General features: G+C 35.6%; 1 protein-coding gene across 1 annotated transcript in view; it reads left to right on the plus strand.

The window, feature by feature from the left end:
* Window positions 1-15,595, plus strand: part of LOC111155213 (complement factor I) — a 49,259-nt gene that overhangs the window by 10,734 nt on the left and 22,930 nt on the right. The window contains exons 2-7 of the mRNA XM_022515323.1: window positions 3,036-3,077; window positions 5,107-5,386; window positions 7,049-7,202; window positions 10,586-10,767; window positions 11,607-11,720; window positions 11,818-11,928. Coding sequence (XP_022371031.1) covers window positions 3,036-3,077; window positions 5,107-5,386; window positions 7,049-7,202; window positions 10,586-10,767; window positions 11,607-11,720; window positions 11,818-11,928 — 883 coding nt within the window. The remainder of the gene's footprint in view (window positions 1-3,035; window positions 3,078-5,106; window positions 5,387-7,048; window positions 7,203-10,585; window positions 10,768-11,606; window positions 11,721-11,817; window positions 11,929-15,595) is intronic.

Below are 15,595 nucleotides of genomic sequence, written 5' to 3' on the forward strand. Positions count from 1 at the left end.
GCAGAGGCAGAGGGAGAAGCAGGCTCCCTGCTGAGCAAGGAGCCCGATGTGGGACTCGATCCCAGGACGCTGGGATCATGACCTGAGCCGAAGGCAGTGGCTTAACCCACTGAGCCACCCAGGCGTCCCTTTTTATAAATGTATTTACTTGTTCTTAAACTGCAATATTATTGGGGCATCTGGGTGGCTCAGTCAGTTAAGCATCTGCCTTCATCTCTGGTCATGATCTCAATGTCCTTGGATTGAGGCCTACATCCGGCTCCCTGCTCAGTGGGAAGCCTGCTTCTCCCTCCCTCTGCTGCTGCTCCTCTGCTTGTGCTCTCTCATTCTCATTCTCTCTCAAATTAATTAATTAATTAATTAATTAAATCTTTTTAAAAGCCTGCAATATTATTATTCATTACTATAACAGACCTATATATAGGTATAATTTTTTCCCTTTTTCACCAAATGCATTTATTATGTAGTTAAAAATATTTATCTATTTTTTCCTTATTTGTACTGTACTATATTTTTTATTCTTTTATTTTTATAAACATGGTTTTATATATATGAATTTCAGTGAAAGAAGATGTTTGCTCTATACATTTTTCTGCATAATATATCATTCATTTCTTTCATGGTTTTTACTGAAAATAATTTTATTGTGTAGGAAGTAATGTTTTATAAAAGTATCTGTTCTGGGGGCATCTGGGTGGCTCAGTTGGTTGAGTGTCAGACTCTGTTTCCACCCAAGTCCTGATCTCAGGATCATGATCCCAGGGTAGTGAGATTGAGCCTGGTGTTGGGCTCTGAGCTCTTGCTCATGTAGAGCTTGAGATTCTGCTTGAGTTTCTCTTTCTCCCTCTCTCTTCCCCCCTCCCTTGCTTGCTCTCTTGCTGTCTCTCTCTAAAATAAAATATATTTTTTTAAAGTGTATGTTCTGTGTGTCAAATACACTAGGCTTGCCATTTTTCAATAGACGAACACCTTTTTTGCAACTCCTATTCCAAAGGGCTGGTTTCTTTAACATTCAGAGTTCCTACAAAACAAAACAGCCAAACAAACAAATAAACAAGACAGCAATCCAGTATACATCAGCAAAAGATATGGTTAGTGCAAGGAGAAAAATAAAAATCTCTCTTAAAGTTTGAATGTATTGAAAGATGTTCAGCCTCACTCATTGGGGAAAATTGCAAATAAAACTGTACTCCGATAACATTTTTATATGCTAGATTGGCTAAGATAAAAAAAGTTAGTGAGGCATGTGTTCTGTGGTCAAGATTATGCAAAATAGGCACTGTCATAGATTGATGATGGGAATGCAAATGAAAACCTTTATAGAGAGAAATTAGGCAATATCTATCAAAGTTAAAAGTGCTAATTTTTTTTATTCAGCAGTTTCTCTCCCAGGTAAGTACTGACATGTATTTAGTATATGTGGGAAATGATGTGTATTTTATAAAAAGATTCACTGTAACATTGGTTATAATGACAAAACATTGGAAAGGGCCACTGGTTGCAAATTGCACTAGTGTTGGGCGACAGAGTTAGGAAAGAAAACATGAGCTCATGTGCAGTGATGATCTCTGGAAAGATTCACAAAGAACTATTAAATGGTTGACTCTGAGGTGGGCCTGTGTAGGTTGAATGGATAAGGAAAGAAAGGAAATATACTTTTTATAGGCACCCTTTTGAACCTATTTGTAATATTCCTTTGTGTTTCCTGTTTTTAAAAAATTAATTAAAAATAAAAACAACAAAATTTCAGCCATCTTACCTTCATAATAAAAAACAAAACAAAACAAACAAACAAAAAACCCAATAAACTAGGCCAATGATTTTTTTTTTCATCTCTGAGGCAAAAATAATGGAATTGATCCCAAAGCAATATTTTCAGTTTTTAAAGAGCAAGGTATCAGGGTCCACCCTACCTATGCACACCATACAACCATTTTCCTACCATTTCCAATAACAACATGCTGGTCCTAGGACAAACAGGGTAGTTATTTTAAAAAGAAAACAAACAGCAAAAATATCAAAATTCAAATTCTTTATGCAAATTAAAACAATTCATCATTATGTATTAGTAGAGAAATATTACTTTTTTATCTGAATAGGACAGCGGCCGCTTCCGTATCTGATTGTCAAGGTATCAGAGCATGACTTTATATCAGAAACAGGTATAATACAGGATGGACAGATCAAAGGAGAGAAAAAAATGTAGAAAAAATTGCTAGCAAAGACCAGGATGAGAAGAAACTGAAGCCACAGAGGGGCTAAGACTCTTCCAATGGAAAGACTTCCCATATAGTTATTAACTTTCAGAATAGAAGCTCTTTATTCACTTCTGGAAAAAAACCAAAATTTCATATTATTTACTCTTTTTGAATCTTTTCCATTTTTTTCTCAGTGTTTTCCGGGGATATGATGATTGTGCCAGTTAGTTAATGCCATGATAATAAAATCACCATAAAATCTCAGTGGCATAAAATTTTATTTAGTGTACTAGTCTGCAGGTTGGCTGGTGATCAGGTGATCTAAGCTGGACTCTGTTAGAGTGTTTCTTTGCTAGCCTGGCCTTGTTCTTCTCATAGCTATGGCAGAGAAGCAAAAGGACAAACCATTTGGACAAATACTTTCCAATCTCTTGTGTCCCATCTGCTAACTTCCTGTTAATTAAAGCAAGTCACATGGCCAGACCCAGAGTTTAGAGTAAAGAAAATACACCCTGCCCCCAGTGAGAAGCACAGCAAAGGACTGGAAGGTAGGGAGGGTAGAACTGGAGCCACTTGGAATCAGCCACAGTTGCCATCATATTTGCATTTCTATAGGGACTTAAATGTTTATTTGGTTTTCCCATGTATTTTTCATTTGATCTCTCAAACAGTTCTGTGAGAATATTATTTTTATTTTCCACATTTTATGGAAGAACAGAATCAGAAAGTAAAGTCATTTACTGAAGATCACATAGCTACGTAGCAGTGGAAGGGGAGCAGTGGAGGCCTTTTCTGTGCTTTGGTTATTGTTGATGGTTCTTTTTCCTTTGTTTATAGGATATAGATGAAAAACAAAAACAATGGAAAAAGACAACACAGGTAAAGCTATACAGCTGTATATTGGGGCAAATAGGAGTTTGTTTCTTGTTTTCTAATTGCCAACCATCTATTTAATATTGTATCATTGTAGCCGTGCCTAGAATAAAAAGACAAAATTCACATCAAAATAATTGCTACATCATTGCAAATAACCAAGGAAAGGGTCAAAAACAAACCAAACAAAAACAAACCCATATACACAGAAAAGTAAGGTAACTAAAGGAGTTGAGTTATGTTTTGTAGATGAATAGACTATAGCCATGATTGCTAAAAATTTTTGAACATGTGCTTCTAGTGTATGTGAATATATTTAGTAATAAATAATAATTACACTGCTATATAAATAATGCACCCTAAAAAACAAATACAATTTTAAGCACATAAATAATATTTTAATAATGTTCATCAATCTCAATGAAATAATGTCATTAAACACACTTTATTATTTTTAAAATTTTTCATTTGCCTTAATGGCATATTAGCTGCAAAAGATACTTCAGAAAGAGCAACACACAAGAAACACATAGGGAGAGGTTCATCATTAATGATACCAGATATAAATCTATATTTCAAATACTCATTTTAATTCTACTAACTGGGTGACAGGACTGACTTCTGTCATATTTTATTTTATTTTATTTTATTTTATTTTATTGTTAAATAATATAAATAAAATTATTTAAATAATATAAATAAAACTATTAAATTTTATTTATTGTATTTTATTAAAAATATTTTATTATATTTATCGTATTTTATTGTTTTTACCCCCATGATGTGGCTGATGAACAGCTTCTACTGGGGTTAGAGTTGTAGACTCTGCCATTTGCTTTTCCAGTGGTGTTGTGCTTTGGCATTTTTTTCAATCCAACATTCATTTCATGCTATGAATCTTTAAACCACTTACCCATTTGTGAAGATTATTTTTAGTTAAAACTAAATCATATAATCCATAACAGTCCTTAATATGGCAAATGTATATGATCCTCCATCTTTAAACAAAAACCTTCTCCTTACTCAATACCCCCTTCCAATTATCACCCCATTTCTGTGTCCCTTTACATCTAAACTCTCAAAAAATATCCTATTGCTTTTGCTTGCTTGAGTGTCTTTCTAAACCATTCCCATACTCTACTCCTGCTGTCTCTTACCAGTTTCCTGACCAGTGACCATCCCATTTAAAGCATACAAAATCCCATATTCCCATTCCCTAAATACATTCTGCACCATCCCTCCTGTGTTTTGCTAACATCAGCCCTCTGCCAGCATCTGTCCTTTCTCACCTTGCTCAAATGCTACCACCTCCATGAGGCCTTTTTAAATTCCCCAAGGAAAGTTAAGCAATTAATTTATTAATTCCCCTAGAAAGCCTAGCTCTCTTCCATTCTGGCTCTCCAAGAGTACTGTGTTATATTTGTACCACTGCTATATCAATTACCACAATCTGCCTTCTCCCCAGTTATTATGTTTCTGTCTTATTACCTAGATATCAAGCCCTTGGAAGACAGAGCCCATGTACATTCATCTAAAAGAAACTTTATACACAGTAGGAGTTTAACAAATGATTTTGCATTTATTAATAAAATTGACCAATTTATTCATCAGTTCATTCCACGAGACTATATTTAACACCAATTTTGTTACTTCTTAACATGACTTATGAGATTCATTGATTTCTTCCAAGGCAGAATTTTATGTTGTCTTTAGGATAATAATAGCTCCTATTGATTTCATGCCTAGTACCTGTCAACTATTATATGTGTAGAATTTCTAAACCTTGCAATAGCCTTGCAAGAAGCTATTACCCCCATTTTCCAGATGAGGAAACACACATTTCATGAGGGCAAGGGCATATAACTGTAAGTACCCAAGTTAGGAATTGAAGTCACATTTGTGATTCTGTAAGCCACTACACCACATCCCCTCATCTGTACTGTGGGCTGGATGAGTCTGTTTTGTTCCTTTCCGTCAATTAATCATCTTCAAAAAGAAGATTTTAGTTTGTCAATGTTTATTTTGTGTTTTACAGCTTTCTGCAATAAAAAACACACCTCAAAATGATCTGGTAGACAAAAAGTGCTTAACTGAAAAATACACACATCTCTCCTGCAGCAAAGTCTTCTGCCAACCGTGGCAGAAATGCATCGATGGGACCTGTATTTGTAAACTCCCATATCAGTGCCCAAAGAATGGTACTGCAGTGTGTTCAACTAACGGGAAAACCTACCCAACTTACTGTCAGCAAAAGAGTGTTGAATGTCTTCGTCCAGGGTCAAAATTTGTAAATAGTGGAGCATGCACAGCTCAAGGTAGGAAAAGCCTAGTTGAATCTGTGACGTAACAAGGAAATTGTTCACTCTACTTTCTATTAGAAAATAATTTTGCTATGAAATGTTACGATGCCAATTCAAAATTCCTCTCTAGACCCAGTTGCAATTGCGATGATAACCAAAGAAATTCAGGTCACCAGAATATAGTTAGCCTTCGAGTCCACTGCACAAGGCCCTGAGGCCAGTCCTTCCCCCTCAGTGCCCGTGCCACTCTCTGCTGCCTGGCCCTTCAAAATTATCCCCACCCTCACTTTGACTTGGCTAGCAGAACTATGCCCAGAGCCGTTGAGTTGGTTTAGAACTCAATGAACAAGTCTTTATGTGAGGTTGATACTAATAAGGAGCTGTATCTCTAGACCTCCAGTTCCAATAATTTCTTCCAGCATCCATCCCATCAGCCTCTACCCTTAGGGAGCCCCAACCACACTGGCCTTGATCTAAGGGGAGCTCGGGCCACTGCTAACCTAGGACATGCTCTAACCTAGCAAACTTGGCACATCAGACAAAAGAGCTTGTCTACACTCCATCCAGGTTCCTAATGCAGTGAGGAGACTGGGATGCCAGTAGGTGGATTTGTGGAGTGGTTAAGGTTAGGAGTCTTACTATCAGATTGAGTGGCAAGCCCCTCCACCCAATCTCAGTTATTGACAAGCTATGTGACTATCAGACCGCATTTTCCACATCTGTAAAATGTGAATGACACTAGTTCCTAACTCATATGACCCTCATAAAAATCAAATAAAATGATGTATATAAAGGTCTTCACACAGTGTTTGGCACACAAAAAGAGCTCATGAAATTTTAACTATGACAGCAAGCCTCAGGCTTATCTTCTAATATTAGTTATCGCAGGCACTTCATGAACTGATTGAAAAAACACTCAAAACATTCTCTTTTTAAAGATTTGTTTATTTGTTTTAGAGAGAGAGGGAAGGAGAGGGTGCAATGGGGAGGGACAGATGGGGAGGGAGACAAAAACTCAAGCAGAGTCCACACTCAGTGAGGAGCTTGACTGGGGCTCAGTCTCACAGAGATTGAGATCATGACCTGAGTCAAAACCAAGAGTCAGGTGCTCAACCCACTGTGCCACCCAGGCACCGCAAAACATTCTTTTTAGTTACCATGACATATGCTGGCACACAGCACCTAAATCTCTGTGTGATGCTGAGTGAAGAGGTTGAGGCACTGTAGAGCAGGAAGACGAGAACTCCCTACTGCCTGTTGGACAGGAGGGAAGCAATACTGGAGATTACTTTGTCAGTGACAGACTTTTGTTCTCTTGAGTCATTAAATGCCATAAGTATATGAGAATACATAAAACTTTTTTACGTAATAATTATTTTTTGGCTTACATTGAAGAGCACACACTTGGGAGTGAGATCAATATGGTAGCTTTCAATTCCTGGCTTCCCCACTGGAGCAAGCAACTTAACCTCATGTGTAAACATGGGATAAATAATCAGTATAGTCTTCACAGGGCTGCCTCATGAAATAATTGCTTACTATTATTTGTTAAAATCTTCATGGTGTTCAAAGTTAATTTGAAATGCTCTTTTTTGTTATTTTAAAGGCTTTTCATCAAGAGGAGAAAAGGTGAATGCCTAAATATTGCTCATTCTTTTTAAATTTTTTAAATTTTAGGACAATTTAGTGTTTCTGTAAAGTACGGGAATACCACTTCAGAAGGAATCGTTGAAGTAAAACTTGTAGACCAAGATAAGGAAATGTTCATATGTAAAAAACCCTGGAGCATTATAGAAGCTAATGTGGCCTGCCTTGAACTTGGATTTCAGCTGTGAGTCCTTGTTGTCAGTGGATTTTCCCAGGATTGGTTTTATTGTTCCACCTATTTGCTTTTTTTTTTTTTTTAAGATTTTATTTATTTATTTGACCAAGAGAGAGAGCGCGCAAGCAAAGGGAGTGGGAGAGGGAGAAGCAGATTCCCCGCTGAGCAGGGAGCCTGAGGCAGAGCTGAACCCCAGGACTCTGGGATCATGACCTGAGCCAAATCAGAGGCTTAACCAACTGAGCCACCCAGGCGCCCCAACTATTTGCTTTTTGATTACCCACTCTTTCTCTGCCTTAATTTCCTCATATGTAGCCTGAGAATATTAACTACCTGTCTCATAGCATTGTTATGAGGATTAAATATGTTCATGTTTCACTAGCACTTAGAACATCCCTGAGCACAGAGCGCTTGTAAGTTTGTTGAAGTATCTGGATATATGAATCCTTTGTAGTTCCAGAGAATTGTAAATATGTTTATTACCATCTGTCTCTACTTGTCTATAATTATGTCCACTTTTTCATACCTAACATTGTTTATCTATGCCTTCTCTTTTTATCAATCTTAAAGAGATTTATTTGATTGTGCTTTTTTTTACATTTTATATGTAAATTGTCTCCTGTGACTTTCTCTCAACTTCATTAAGTTTGTTGTCCCTCTCCTTTTCTCTACTGTATTTTCCCTCATTCCTTGATTTAAATGCTTACTTAACTCACCAATTTGTAACTTTTCTTATTTTCTAATATAAGCCTTTAAGGTACAAATTTCCCGCTAGATAATGCTTCATCTGCATTCTATAAGTCTCAGTGGCATAAAGGTGGTGTTTATTTATTGTTCAATTAGAAATATTTTTAAATTTTCAGTATAATTTTTTTTTGATTTAGAAGTTTCTTTATTACTTCCCTAATGAATATATATTTGCTTTTAGTTAACTTTTTGTTACAGAGTTCTTATTTAATTGTACTGTGTTAAAAGAATGGTCTCTATATGATGATAATTGTTTAAATATTTGTTGACACTTGCTTTGTGCTAAGTATATTTTATTTTATTTATTTTGTGCTGAGTTTATTTTAAATGTTTCGTGTGCAGGGTTCTATATGATAAATATGTTGTCCATTAAAATAAGTCAGCCTGTTAACTGCTTTGTTCAAATCTTTTCTTATTTATTTACATACAAGTTTTCTATGTCTTTATCTTTTAAATGTGTCCTTTATAAACAGCATGTATCTAGATTTTTTAAAAAAAATCCAATATGACAATAACTGTCTGAATTAGTCCATTTACAGTATTGTGATTATTTACATTGTTGAATTTATTTTCCCTATCTTATTTTAGTAGTATTATTTACCCTGCCTTTTCTGTGTACTTGTTTCTTCCTATTCTAATTTCTATTGGGTTTAATAATGTTATTGTATTTTTTAAACCTCCCACCCCCCTCTACTTGGTTTGTAAACTATATACATCCTATTTCTGTTCCTTTAGTGGTTATCGTCACATTTATACCATGAATTCTTGACTTAGGAAGTCCTCACCCTCTTAGGAATAATATAAGGAATGTCATTATTTCTACCAAGTTTCCAGTATTTAGTTCCACATTATTTTTATATATCCCTGAAGTTAATTTCTATTATTATATAATAAGCAGTTGTTATTACTGTCATTCAACTAGTGTTTACTCAGATTTATTTCATGTTTACCAACATCTTAGTTTGTTGCTGCTTCTTACATTTTTCGACTTTATTCTGAATTTACTGTCTTCTTAAACCACATCTGCTAGTAGTTAATTAGTGAGAGTATCTTATTAAGTTGAGCCACAAGATATTTGTGATTTTTGACAGTTTGTGACCTACAACCTATAATTCAACCTAATGGGAAACTCTCTCAGTCTTTGATCTCCCAGTATTTTGCTCTTACCATATTTTGTATGAGCTCATGGACAGACTTGTCTTACTTTATTTTATTTATTTATTTTTAAAGATTTTATTTATTTATTTGAGAAAGAATGAGAGAGATCACAGAGGGAGAGGGAGAAGCAGACTGCCTGCTGAGCAGAGAGCCCCACTTGGGATTGAGTCAATCCCAAGACCCTGACATCATGACCTGAGCCGAAAGCAGATACTCAACCGACTGAGCCATCCAGGAGCCCCCAGACTTCTTCTCTTATTTTAGCCAGGGGTATTTCCCTTACTTCTTTAAGAGCTCATTGAGTCCCTTGACGGGCTCCCTGCTCAGCTGGGAGTCTGCTTCTCTCTCTCCTCTGCTCCCCCTCACCCACATGTGCTCTCTCCCTTTCTCTCAAGTAAATAAATAAAATCTTAAAAATGAAAAAGAAGAAGAGCTCACTGAATGCATTTTATCTAGTACTTTTAGATAGTTTTAAATTGAGATTTTTTTTTTTTATCATTTACCTGTGAGATTGCCCCAATGGCTCTCATTTGTTTTGATGCTGTTTGGCACAGTTTTATGACTCCTTTTTACCATCATTATTGATCTGAAATCATTAAAAATGCCTTTCTTATTTCCTTTAAATACCTAATATTTATATTGCCATTATTGCTTTGTTATTGTTTATATTTACCTGATGCATCTTTGCCCAGCCTCTTATTTTTAACACCATTTCTTTCTAAAGAGAAGCAGGGAGCAATTGAATGTTCTAGCAGAATATTTTACTGGAACTCATCATCTCTAGTATATTGAGTCATAGAGGTAGCACAAATTCTGAACAAATTGAGAAGTCCAAGCAATGGCATATAGATGCCAAAGTATCCCCTTAATATTGTCGAGGCTGAGTTGAGGACATGGCTAGGTTTAAAAAAAAAAAATGAACCTGCTATAATTAAACCAACTTAATCTCCCAAATTCTAAGCAACAATGGGGCCAACCAGGTAAGCCTTACAGCATGAGGCCTGTGAAGAGGTCCCCAAAAGAGAAAAGGAAAGGTGAGCTAACCTTGCCTGATTTGTAATTCCAAAATTCCCTGATTGATTATTCTACTCCTGTTCCTTGAGCAAAAAGGAGTTAAGAGATGGAGAGAAGCCAAGAATGATGCATCTCAGGTTGGAAAGAAATATCAGGAGTGTGGAAGAAAGCATTTTTAGCAGGAAACAGAGAAGAGGAAAGTAATATTTGCTGAGTGTTTGCCAGCTTTGAATTTTGGCTAGCCAATGTAAATTGATTGTTTTCATCACTCTTTACAAAACCAGCTGAGAATATCATATTCCCTTTTACAGATGAAGATACTGAGGTTCAGAGAATTTAAGCATCTTGTTCAATGTATCGCTCATATGTAAAAAATTAGAGGAAATTACTTCAGTTCCTTACCTCCTAAGGTAAGGTTATAAATTCAAAGTACTAATCATTCTATCCTAATGTTTCATTTATTCTAATTGTAGAGGTGCTTTTAATATTCAAAAGCAGTTTGAGTTTCCTGAAAATGTCTCTGTAAATTCCACTGAATGTCTCCAAGTGCATTGTCAAGGATTCGAAACAAGTTTGGCTGAATGTACTTTTACTAAGAGAGGAACTAGAAATGACCAGGATTTTGCTGGTGTGGTTTGCTACACACACAATACAGGTTGGTAGAGGAGTTGCATGAAACTTCCAAACTTCCTTCAAAATTGTTTATTGCATGCCACATCTGTAGTAAACAAACATGATAGATACTCAGTTGCAGTAATAGAAGCAAAATCATTTTTGGGGCTTTAGAACGTAAATTGCTGCTTTTCCTCTATTGTACCTTTTTTGCGTTCAAATATTACTTCTCTCCAGGTTCCTATATGGGGAGCAAAGTTGCCTGACTCTTCTTTGCTTGCTGAAACATCTGGATTAAAGTTAATACAACAAACATAAGTAATGCAAATATCAGAAGAAACCTCAATATCTCCTTTGAGAGGGCCAGCCTACACCCTTCAAAATGTCTTTAAAATATTCAAGTGACCACAGTCTCAAGACAGTCACTGCCACACTGGAGTATTTTAGTCACATGTATGGTTTTAAAGGCTAAACACTTTTTTGGTGCTTAAAAAAAAATACCATCGAAATAAAAATGACACTGCCCAAGTCAGGGGATGGAAGTGAGGATTCCTGCAGCAGCACAAGAGGAATGGGTGAGCACCTGTGCTTGCTAGTCTGAGCAAGGACCTGTGGTCCCTGAGCCCCTTCCCCTAACCTCAGCAAGCACAGACCTCTGCGTGAATACTGGTTTTCAGAGGTACCAAAGGGACTCCATAAACCAGCTTTAGCATATGTTTTCCTTATTAACCATATGTATTATGTTGATGCTACCAATACATTTTATATCATTTTCTATTTGATGCCTGACTTTATCTTAATGTCCTCATTATTCCAAATGTAATCAAGATGTCACCTACAACACCATACATAAATTTCACAAAGAGGATTCCTAATTTACAGCTCCTCCGGCAAATGACTCCTTTCACTGTGTGAATGGGAAATACATTCCTCAGAAGAGAACCTGTAATGGTATCAACGACTGTGGAGACCTGAGTGACGAACTGTGCTGTACAGGTAGAAGATTCGCCCACTGCCTCTCAGATTCTATCCTACTGTATTTTAAGTATGAAAAAACAAAAATAAAAACCTTCTTCTATTTATGTTTGTGTAGGATGCCGAGGGAAAAGTTTCTTCTGTAAGTCTGGTGTTTGTATTCCAAACAAATATAAGTGCAACGGCGAGGTGGACTGTATTACAGGAGAGGATGAAGTTGGTTGTGAAGGTAATTAAGGGTTTGTGTTATGTTTTTCTATGACTTGATCTGGGGACCCAGAACTTTCTTTTAGGTAAATTGTAATCTTAAGCGAGTATAGGGGAGTCTTAGTAAGAGTACTACTGAGTGGGCATTTGAAGAACTATGGAATGTTCATTTCTCAAATTTTCTTTTATTAAATACATTTGTTATTTCAGAACTTTTTTTTAAAGATTTTATTTATTTATTTGACAGAGATCACAAGGCAGAGAGGCATGCAGAGAGAGAGAGAGAGAGAGAGAGAGAGAGAGGAGGAAGCAGGCTCCCTGCAGAGCAGAGAGCCCAACGCGGGGCTCGATCCCACGACCCCGGGACTGTGACCTGAGCCGAAGGCAGAGGCCTTAACCCACTGAGCCACCCAGGCACCCCCAGAACTTTTTATTAGTAAAGCTCCCACATAACAAAAATAGATTATGAGAATGAACCAATATGTGCCTCTCTCTCCCTTGAACAATTAGCAGTGTTTTGCCAGTCTTGTTCAGCTTGTTTGTTTGAGTACTTTAAAGCACACTTGAGATATCATGTCACTTCATCTAGATGCATTTCTAATGCTACACTTTATACGTACACAAAATACTCTCATTAGTATTCCTAATAATAGTAATTATTAGGAATTATTAGGAATTCTATATTTATTCTATATTAATTCTATATATAATTAGGAATTACTATATATATAATATTAATTAATATTAATTAATATTAATAACATTTAATGTTATTAAACATTGTTTAATAACAGCCCATGTTCAAGTTTTCCCAGCTATTTCAAAAATATATTTTTAAAAATATTTTATTTATTTATTTGAGAGAGAGAGTGAGCAGGAGGGAGAGGGAGAGAGAGTCTGAATCAGACTCCAAGTGAGCCCAGAGCCCAGAGCCCAATGGGGGGCTTCATCCCACAACTGTGAGATCATGACCTGAACTGAAACCAAGAGTCCTTGGATGCTTAACTGACTGATCCACCCAGGCACCCCTCTCAAAAACAATGTATTTGAATCAAGTTTCAAAACAATCTAACATTGTATTTGATTGTTAAGTTTTTAAAGTAGCTTTTATTCTTTAAGAGTCACCCACCTGGAAATACAGTAGTCCAATATCTTTGGGACACAGCAAAAGCAGTTCTAAGAGGGAAGTTTATGCCAATTCAGGCCTATTTCAAGAAAGAAGAAAAATCCCAAATAAATAATCTAACATTATATATAAAAGGACCAGAAAAGGAAGAACCAAAAAAGCCCAAAGTTAGTAAAAGGAAGGAAATAATAAAGATTAGAATAGAAATAAATGAAATAAAGACTAAATTAAATTAAATTAAATATGCCAATGAAACCAAGAGTTGATTCTTTGAAAAGATAACCAAAATTGATAAATCTTTAGGCAAAGTCATTGAAATAAAAGAAAAAAGAGTCAAATAAATAAAATCAAATATGAAAAAGGCAAAGAAACTGACACCATAGAAATACAAATATTATAAAAGACATTTATGAAAATGATATGGCAAAAAATTGGACAACCTAAAAGAAACTGAAAAATTCTTAGAGACATACAATTTTCCAAAACTAAATCAGGAATAAATAGAAAATCTGAACAGACTGATTACTGGTAATGAAATTGAATTGGGAAAAAACAAAACAAAACAAAAAAAAACTCCCAACAAACAAAAGTTCAGTACCAAATGGCTTCACAGGTTAATTCCACCAAACACTTAAAGAAGATTTAATATCTATTCTCAAACTATTCCAAAAAGGAAGAGGAAGGAAAACTTTCAAATTCATTCTACAAGGCCAGCATTACCCTGATACCAAAACTAGACAAAGACACTACAAAAAAAGAAAATTACACATCAATATCTCTAATGAACATAGGTGCAAAAGTCATCAACAAAATATTAACAAACCAAATTCAACATTACATTAAAAGAATCATTCACCGTGATCAAGTGGGATTTATTCCAGGGATGGTGGTTCAATATCCTCTAATCAATCAGTATGCTATATCACATTAACAAAATGAAGGAAACATATTATCATCACAATAGATTCAAAATAAGAATTTGACAAAATTCAATACCATTTCATGAAAAAAACTCTCAACCAAGTGGGTTTAGAGGGAATACACTTCAACCTAACAAAAGCCATATATGACAAACCTACAGCTAATATCATACTCAGTGGTGAAAATCTGATCGCTTTTCCTCTAAAATTAGGAGAAAGACAAGGATGTCCACTATTGCCACTTTTGTTCAACATAGTACTGGAGTCCTAACAATCAGACAAGGAAGGAAAGAAGGAAGAGAGAGAGAGGGAAGAGAGGGAATTAAATTTGTAAAGAAAAAACTGTCACCATTTGCAAATGACATGATACTTTACATAGAAACTCTAGGGGTATCTGGGTGGCTCAGTCAATTGAGCATCGAATTCTTGGTTAGGCTCAGGTCATGTTCTTTTGGGTCTTGAGATGGAGCCCTGCATTGGACTCTGAACTCAGTGGGGAGTCTGCTTGAAGATTCTCTCCCTCTGCCCCTCCCCGCAAACAAATAAGTAAATAATTTTTTTAAAAAAACAAAAACTAAAGACTATACACACACACACAATAAGAACCAATAAATGAATTCAGTAAAATTGCAAGATACAAATTTAACATTCTGATATCAGTTGTGTTTCTATATACTAGTAACAAACCATCAGAGAAAGAAATTAAGATAACAATCACATTTACAATTGCACCAAAGGAGTAAAATGCCTAGGAATAAATTTAACCAAGGAAGTGAAAGACTTACACTTACATTTGTATGGAACCACAAAAAACTCTGAATAGCCAAAGCAAGCTTGAGAAAGAACAAAGCTGGAAGTATCAAAATCCTAGATTTCAAGATATACTACAAAGCTGTAGTAATCAAACAGTATGGTACTGGCACAAAAGCAGACACATAGATCAATAAAACAGGATAGAAAGTCCACAATAAATTGATGCTTACATGGTCAATCTACAACAAAGGGAACAATAATACACAATCTAGAAAAGACAGTCTCTTCAATAAATGGTGTTGGGAAAGCTGGAAATGTACTTTCAAAAAAATGAAACTGGATCACTTTCTTTCACCATACACAAAATAGACTCAAAATGGGTTAAAGACCTAAATGTATGTTGGTTAATTGAATTTAAATTTAAAAAGAAAATATCTAAATGTGAGATCTAAAACCATAAGACTCCTAAAAGAGAGCATAAGCAGTAATCTCTTGGGTGCCATAGCAACATTTTTCTAGATATGTCTCCTCAAATGAGGGAAACAAAAGCAAAAGTAAACTGTTGGGACTGCAACAAATTAAAAGCTCTTGCACGCAAAGAAAACCATCAAAATAAATAGATGACCTATTGATTGGGAGAAGATATTTGTGAATGATATATCTGATGGGGGTTAATATCCAAAATATATAAAAACTTATACAATTCAATGCACACACACACACACACACACACACACAAACTTGATTAATAAATGGGCAAGGACTGAATAGACATTTGTCCAAAGAAGACATAGAGATGGCCAACAGATACATGAAAAGATGGTCAACATCCCTAATCATCAGGAAAATGTAAATCAAAATCACAGTGAGATACCACCTCACACTAGTCA

This window comes from Enhydra lutris, unplaced genomic scaffold (assembly GCF_002288905.1).
Source record: "Enhydra lutris kenyoni isolate GAN:26980312 unplaced genomic scaffold, ASM228890v2 scaffoldscaffold3, whole genome shotgun sequence".
Classification (NCBI taxonomy): Eukaryota; Metazoa; Chordata; class Mammalia; order Carnivora; family Mustelidae; genus Enhydra; species Enhydra lutris.